The 8,531-nt window shown below is 37.2% G+C and overlaps 1 protein-coding gene across 1 annotated transcript; it reads left to right on the top strand.

Annotated features, from left to right (window-relative positions):
• The first annotated feature begins 563 nt into the window (after window positions 1-563).
• LOC18437166 (uncharacterized) lies at window positions 564-1,823 on the top strand. Its single transcript, XM_088874702.1, has 2 exons — window positions 564-591; window positions 1,345-1,823. The coding sequence occupies exons 1-2, from the start codon at window positions 564-566 to the stop codon at window positions 1,821-1,823; spliced, it is 507 nt and encodes a 168-aa protein (XP_088730828.1).
• The last annotated feature ends 6,708 nt before the right edge of the window (window positions 1,824-8,531 follow it).

Raw genomic sequence — 8,531 nt, 5'->3', positions numbered from 1 at the left:
ACTCAATTTCTTTAGGAACACGACTAACAATAATCGAGCACTCAGATTAGCACATCAAGAAAATGATCTCATTGAATAAGCAATTTAAAAAAAAAAAAAAAAACACTCTCTTGCTTGCCTTCAACCAAAATCTCCGGCTTTGATATTTTCACTCTTTTGCACAAAATCTCTCAATTCAATCCGCATGAAAGGCTCTCTCTCTCTCTCTAAAATGACTAAGCTAGAAGGCTCTCGCTGGCTTGGGTCTCAATCTCTCTTACCATATGCTTTCCAGGAGGAGGTCCATGGGATTTCTAGTACATACACAGGCCCAAATAAATGGGTGGCAATGGGTCTGGTGGCCCGGCCTAAAATACTAGGTCTTGGGCCACAAAATACAAAGGACTGGGCTTGGCCTAAAGCAAGAGAGATAGGCCTAGTTTGGCCCGGTCCTTATTTTTAAATCTTTTTTCTGCAGATTTTCTTTAATTTTACCACCTTGGGAGGGCCCGGCGACTAAATAAATCTGATTAACTTCTTTTAGCTCCCTTTTTACTAGGGACAATAGACCCATGACCCGGGACATGACGGGTATACCTGACAAGGGTCCAGGTATGGATTCAACATTTGGACTCGGAGGGTTGGGTCGGGTTCCAAAACTTGGACCCGAACGCTATTCAGGTCCGGATGGACCCGACTCGTACCTATGAATTATTGGAGATAAATACTTGAAGCCCTATTTGTTTGGGTGTATTAAGACTCGTATACAATAAGAACTGTCAGTCATCTTTCACTATTAAACGACTACTCAGACCGCTTGAAAGCTAACGGTGGATTATTGTGACTTTGTTGATAATAATATAAAAAAAAAAAACTTATAATGAGGGTAGCAATAGAACCAATCAAATCTGGGACCTGACGGTATAGACCTGGAACCCGATGGGTATAGGTATGAGTCCAACTTTTGGACCCAATGGGTTGGATCCGGATCCAAAACCTGGACCTCAATACTAATCGAGACCGGCCCATGCTGGACCCGTTGCCACCCTTACTTTTTCATTCGCTCAAAAAAAAAAAAAAATTCCTTTCTAGAGCCTTTTTTATCAGGGAAATTGCGCACTCTTTCTCGGTTCTCTCTCTCTCTCATATTCTGCCCTGATCTCGGACGTTGGTATGCCAAGGAGCTGACAGAAAGACGAGAGAGCAACACAAGAATGTCCATGCCATCACATATCTGCTCAGGTACACCCACCCACCACTCTCAAGTTTCCATCTTCCTTCCTCTCTCTAAATCAATTGCCCTTCCTCTCTCTAAATCAATTGCCCTTCCTCTCTCTCTAACTCCAAAAACTTATATCTATGCAGAAGACCCTGCAACTGACTCTGATACTCTCTCGGATGGTCCCGACTACGAACCCATTTCATCGGAGCCCGACACTTCTGAAGATTCCTCCTGGATCAACAATGGCGAGTCATATTACCCAAATGAGCACATCTCGAGCCTCAGTCTGCACGATTCGAACCCATCTTCACCAATTTGCAATGGTTTCTCTGAAACAGAATTGGGAAATGGGTATTTCTCGCTCATCCCCAATGGTAATATGATTGAACAAGAAGCAATAGAAGAGGAAGAGAAAGATGAGAGAGAAATAAATGCTTCGGAGTCAGCTATATCAACTGCCTTTCAAGAAGATGAGGAGCGACGCAATGCCCCCTTACCGGCAGAGAGAAGCTCGGCAATAATCGATGCCATGAGAGGGGTTTCCTTTCATGGGTCGCCTCCTCCTTGGGTTGATCGGGTACCTGAAGACCGGTGGCTTGAAATATTAAGGCGATCAAGATAACCTACAAGCGAAAATTGAAATTTGAGATGCTCTATTTGGAAAATACTTTTCCCCTTATTGGGTAAATTAAAAATTTGTTATCTTTACTTTAATTGTTACTTCTCTTTGCTTTGTTCTTGGCTTCTTGTCATTGCAACTTGAAAGTATGGGCAAGTTAATTGGAAGTTTTTGACACATGTCGTTTTTCTCTGTGTTTGCTTTAGTTGTGACTGGTTTTATTTCTACAGTTGATCTTGGCTATGAAATTGTCTTTGTGGCCATTGTCTTTCATGTGTTTTACGAGTATGATTCGTCTTTGCAATCAAATTAACTGTTCTGGTACTTTGTCTTTCATGGTTTTGTGAATATCATTCATCTTTGCAATCGAATTATAGGTTCTGGATGTTAAGAAGTTTATATTGTGTTGTTTCTTATGTTATTGTAAAAGAACTGGTTTTCTTTTTAATTCCCTTTGGTTAAACTATTCTTTGTTATTTATAAAGTGAACTAGGTGGGTGCGCTTTTGTTTGACCATTTGTTCATGGTTGGAGTTGTGGTTCTTTTATATGAATGTCTATGATTTATGGAAAGATAGACTAAGAGGAAGACTTCAAAGTGGAGTATTTTCGTCTAAAAAATTAAACATTACATATCTCTTCATTTTTTCGGAAGAGATGTGGATAGAAGTAGTGAGAAAAGATATGGTGACTTTTGCTTATACCGAGGGTATGCCCTTGATAGAGAATAATGGAATAACAGGATTCATGTAGGGGATCCCAAATAATTAGGATAAGGTTTGGATGATGATGAGGACGGCTGTTCATTTTTTTTCTTATAATACAACTAATGGAATGTTGGACTGATGAAATTCAAATGGTCCATGTATTATTTCTTGGGCTTGGTAGTAGCAAGTTTCACCTTTTAAGCACATGGCATTTTAAGGTCCCGGCATTCTCTGGTGTCTTGTCAAATACTTGCTGTGAATGTCCTAGGCCTCTCTGTGAATACCATTTTAAGGTACCGATCAAAAAGAAAAGATATGAGTTTAAGGAAGGGGTGTTGTTACGCTTTGTTATTGATAAAGTGAACTAGGTGGGTGCATTTTTGTTTGACTATTTGTTCATGGTTGGAGTTGGGGTTCTTTTATATGAATGTCTATGATTTATGGAAAGATAGACTAAGAGGAAGACTTCTAGTGGAGTATTTTCGTCTAAAAGATTAAGCATTACATATCTCGTCATTTTTTCAAAAAAGACTTTGATAGAAGTAATGAGAAAAGATATAGTGACTTTTAGTTATACTGAGGGTATGTCTTTTGATAGAGAAGAATGGAATAACATGATTCATGTAGCCGACCCCAAATAATTAGGATAAGGCTTGGATGATGATGATGACAGCTCTTCATTTTTTATCTTATAATACAACTATTGGAATGTTGGATTGATGAAATTCCAATGGTCCATGTATTATTTCTTGGGCCTGGGAGTTGCAAGTTTCACCTTTCAAGGACATGGCATTTTAAGGTCCCGGCATTCTCTGGTGTCTTGTCAAATACTTGCTGTGAATGTCCACTAGGACTCTCTATGAACACCATTTTAAGGTACCGATCAAAAAGAAAAGATAGAGTTTAAGGAAGGGATGTTGCCTTGTGGAATACCTGAGCTTAGAGAATGTGCATCTACATTTCTATTTTCCATCTCTTTAATAGGGTTTCTTTATAAGCCATTTTTAGTGGAGGTAGCTCTTTTATATGAGTGTTGCTGGAGTTCTTACCAGTCATGCTCGATTTAGGGGATAAAGTGGGGGAAACAAATCATCTGGAACTTCTAGTTTCCTTCCATTACTTGGAGGGGATTGAGAAAGAAAAGGCAATTGCAGTACGTTGTGCAGAAAGTCCAATTCTTGGTTGAACCTCAATTTTTAATGGTTGCAGTGAAGGACCCCAGTCTGACTAGTGAGGAAGATGTTTTTAGGGATGCTGAGGAGACAATTTACTTCTTGCCTTGTGGGTTTTGGAGACCTACCTGTTTGATGAAGGCCAACACTTAATGGAATATTTTATCCTTTTATGATCAAAGAGGATTGGCTTTGGCAGGAAGATGAGTTTCCATGGTCTCAAATGGGATTTCTACTGCATTCTTGATTTTAAACAAGGATCATTGTTAACAATTTGTAACTGACAGTGAGAACAAGTAAATGGCTATAGGTTGATTTTGACCTTGCACTAGGCTATGTTGGTGGACATTCACTATTTTGAGGAATAGTCTCATTACCTTTATTTTTGGGGCATCATTTGGCTTGTGAACTGCTCAAAAAAAAGGGGAAAACGAATACCTGCAACATCACTTCAAACCAATGGTCTCATAGCCTCAAATAATTATTGTGGAAAAATGATTTTGATTTGGTGGGTATCAAGTTTCCAATTATTAGTTGGAACCAATCAATCAAGAGCAGAAGGTGCTAGGCTTTTTCACTAAATGCTCTTATGGTAAAGAAAATGCTCGCATCTTAAATCATCAGAACTAACCTTTTGAGAAATAGAAAGTTTCAGCAAACTCTGGCCATAATCAATCTTCATTCTTTTTGCTTATTTTCCATGTTGCAGAGAAACCTTAGACATGGCGTAGATTATCTCATGTTGGTGAGGAGCTCAAACATCACAATTGGGTGGGCTTTTCATGTTCGCTGTACCTTACATGAAAGATGTAAAGGCACAAGCCTTTTCTTTTGTACACTATTTATATAGACCACCTATAGCATGCTCCCGTGGGAGCATATTATATAACAACTCCTAGGGCAGAATAGCTACTGGGAAGATTTTTTTTATTTTTTTTTTCAAAATTTTGGGATTCATCTGAGTATCACTAGATGATTATTTGAAAAGAAAAAATTAGAATTTTGAGTTCTTAAATATCTTAATCTTTCCCTCCAAAAATTGGACAGTTCCCATGTAATCTTGGGATGTTATTTTTTTAAGGTCTATAGAGAGCCAAGGTTAAAAAATTTTTACCTTTGAAGTTGGTCGCTAGGTTATGGAGATTACATCCCCAAAATTTGGGATCTAAAAAATATTCCTAGCATAAGTTTTGCCTAAGCGACTAAATGGATAGAATACTCTCACGGGAGTATGATATATATATATATATATATATATATGGGAAAATATATTTGTGGAGTCTATTTTTAAATTTCATTTCTTTCTCCATAGACCTTAAGTTTCAAAACCTATCTTGAAACATAGAGATTCTTTCTTTTGTATCTTCTAATCCCCTGGATGAAATTTACCCATTTTCACTTATCTTTTTAGCCCAAATAAATTTAAAAAAGACATTTTTTCTAAACCCCTTCTCTCTCTTCACGTTTCTCTCTCCCCTGTGAATCTCTCCAACCCCTCTTTAAGTCTTAATTCCCTTCTTACACTAACAACCTCATCAAGAAGCTCTTGAGCCGCCTTCAAATTCTTCAAACCCATCAGAACCCCTGTAAATTTGATGAAACAGAGTCCACAGTTCCCTGTTTCATGCTCTGAGAGACTCCATGGCCATTTGTATGCCATTCAATGGTTGTTGGGAAGAAAGATGCAGAGAGAGAGAGCCCCTGTTGTGTTTGATCAGACGCCATGGGCTTCAAAATACCCATATGAGAAATCGTGATTTCCTGAACAAGTTGGCGATGAGAGATTGAGGATGAACTGTTCATATTTGCAATTTGGGGAGGGTTGGTATTGGTCTAAGATTGATCAGTTTAATGGAGAAAGGTGGGTTCATTGCCCTATTTCCTCCATTGATTGTATTGGTGATGGCCTGAAATTCGATAGGCAAGCAAATTAGGGTTTATTTCAGGCGGATGCATCTGGGGTTGTTGGTTTGAGTTTTGAGAGAGATTGGTAACAATTGTCAAGGGATTTCTATTAACATGATTTACGAGCACCACGTTTCCTGTATAACCCACATATCCTGGGTTCATGAGATAAGAGGGTTTGGAGATTATACTATAATGGGTTTGTCTCATTTTGTAACATCCAGCGGTTGGAGTGGTTGATATTTTTTTACAGTGGCTAACTGTAAATATGTTCGAATAATTATGAAGAATACTTATGTTATTGCTGTAGGAGATAATGGATATACAATTGTTACACAGGTTTTCAGTTGGCTTCTCACTTGTTATGGAATTTGATTAAACTGAGGTGCCAGAATGCTTTCACGAATACTAAAACTTGGGTTCTGATTGATGATTCAGCCATGCTGGTTGTCGGCTGGGCTTCTTATTCTCAGGCTTTTCCTTCTTTCTTATTTTTTTTCTTTTTGTTTTTCTAAGACTGATACAACTCCATTGCCTGAATTAACCCTCTCTTCCCCATCATCTGCATCATAACTCTGGTCTTCAGAGACTGCAATCATAGAGGAGGAGAAATTAGAAGGGCATCCCCAAATTTAACCTCGTCAACCATCTGAATGCACAAAAGCGAGACAGCTATGCAAAACCCAGAGCAAGAGAGAAAGATGGAACTTTGGTATTCCATGTATCTTAATTCTTAAACAAAAGAAAAACACCTCTAGAAAGAGAGGGGTTTATAAAAGGGTGTCGTTTTTAAATTTGTTTGGGCTAGAAAGAGAGGGGTTTATAAAACGGTGCCGTTTTCAAATTTGTTTGGGCTAAAAAATAGAGGTAAAAATGGGTAAACTTAATACAGGGGTTAGAAGATATCATAGATAGAGTGTCTATGTTTTGAAACTTTGGGTCTATGAAGAAATGAAGCTTAAAAATAGGTTTTGTAAAGATGTTTTCTCTATATATATATATATATATATATATATATATATATATATATATATATATATATATATATATATATATATGGAAAAACCTAAAAAATGCCTATAGGTTAAATGCTACAGTATTTTGCCTCTGTCACGGACTTGCTATGTCCGTGGCCATTTATTGAACAGACCCGCAACGGACGGTGCCGTCCGTTGCAGTTCCGCATGAATTTTTGGACCGCCACGGACCTAGTACGTCCGTGACGGTATCCGCTACGGACATGCTAAGTCCGTGGCGGTCAAAAAACGCATGGCAATTGGCCTATGGACAAAATCATTGTAGCATTTTGCCCATAAGCATTGCGTAGATGCTTCTTATATATATATATATATATATATATATATATATCACTGCATTAGATCACTGCCCTATATGTATATATAGCATGGTTGAGAATGATAAATTTAATGTAAATGTAAGGGTCATTCTTCTGACAATCAATCTGGAGGTTTCTCTTTGGCACCTCTCATTTCAAACAAAAAGGTTCTTCTCTCCACTGTCCTGCAACGCTGTCTCACTCCGCCATCAGGTTGCAAGCCCCTAGTATTGTTGCTAGAAATGCATCGAAAAATTACATGGCCAGAAAAGTGCTCAAACCTGATTCAGCTTCTCTCTCTGTCTATGTAGAGACTGGAACAGAGGCCCCCTTTCTCTCTTTCCAAATTGACTCGTATGATTCCAGGGTTTGGCATTTTAAGGGAGAAAGGAGCGAGGAGTAACAAGAGGAAAGTAGAGGGAAGAGCACTACGGTTTAAAAATGAAAGCTGCCAAAGGGAAGAGCCCATCATTTGAAAAGAGTGGGCCTTACTTTCTACCTCTACCAATAGATTATCGCCTGATGCACCATTCTTGATGAGCAGGTGCCGATCACTTGTGTTGCTCCATCTTCCTTTTCTGAATTCTGAGATGCATCGTATTGGAAAATATAAGGTGATCTTAATTGGTTTATGGTGTGTTGGGCTTGGAGGTATGCTTTTGCTGGTGGTGGTTACAAAAAGTCAATTAAAAATTTGAAAATTGGTGAACAATCTTATCATGTACAGATTAACCCTAACCTGATATGATCGATTTGGAAATCGTTTAATTTATATTCTTTTTCGTTATCAATAACATGAGCCTGTATCAAAGTTTCTAAATCTATATAAATGAAGAAGTTATGCTCATCATTCATGGGCTTGAAAAATACTTGTCACTTTGTTGGTTGTGCCAATTCTTTTGCAAATGCAAATACTTGGAGAATGTTTCTAGATTGCAGAAGAGAGGAGTTGTTCAGTTGATAGAGAAACGGCATAGGAGTTAGAGAAAGTTTTAGAGAAAGAGAGGGAATCATAGCCAAGTTTAGACAGGAGGTACAGGGATAAATGACACGGTTAGAGAGAGAATTGAGTTAAAAGATAGACTTTCAAATGCTTCACAGAGTTCACTTTCCAATGCTAAAATAACATGTTTCCTTTCCAAAACTTTAAGAAAATAAATAGTGATCTTCACATAAGGTTATAGCTTAAGTACAAATAAATTGATACTTCGAAAAGGACAAAAATAAATGTACATTATAATGATTTAAATAAATAAACTTGTCCTTACAAATATGCTGAGAATTACAAACATATAGATATAGATAAACAAATAATAATAATAATAAAATCTGTAAAAAATAAGGCAGATTTTACATGTCTTATTTTCTTTTGATATTTAGAATTAGAATACGAAGTGTATTTTAATTTTGTCTATTTGTTATAAATTAGATTAAGCTCAAATTTGTACATATTTCTCTCTATCATATATATATATATATATATATATATATATAGCATTTAAAAATATTTAAAACTAAATAAAATTACCAAAGTGACCCTGAATAGCAGTAGGGGTAGTTTGGTAATTTTATTTGTTTTAAATTATTTTTTA

Source organism: Amborella trichopoda, chromosome 8 (assembly GCF_054954075.1).
Source record: "Amborella trichopoda isolate Santa Cruz 75 chromosome 8, AtrichopodaSantaCruz75HAP2 v2.0, whole genome shotgun sequence".
Lineage (NCBI taxonomy): Eukaryota > Viridiplantae > Streptophyta > Magnoliopsida > Amborellales > Amborellaceae > Amborella > Amborella trichopoda.
Note: the sequence above shows the minus strand (reverse complement) of the source record. Positions and strands in the feature narration are given on the sequence as shown.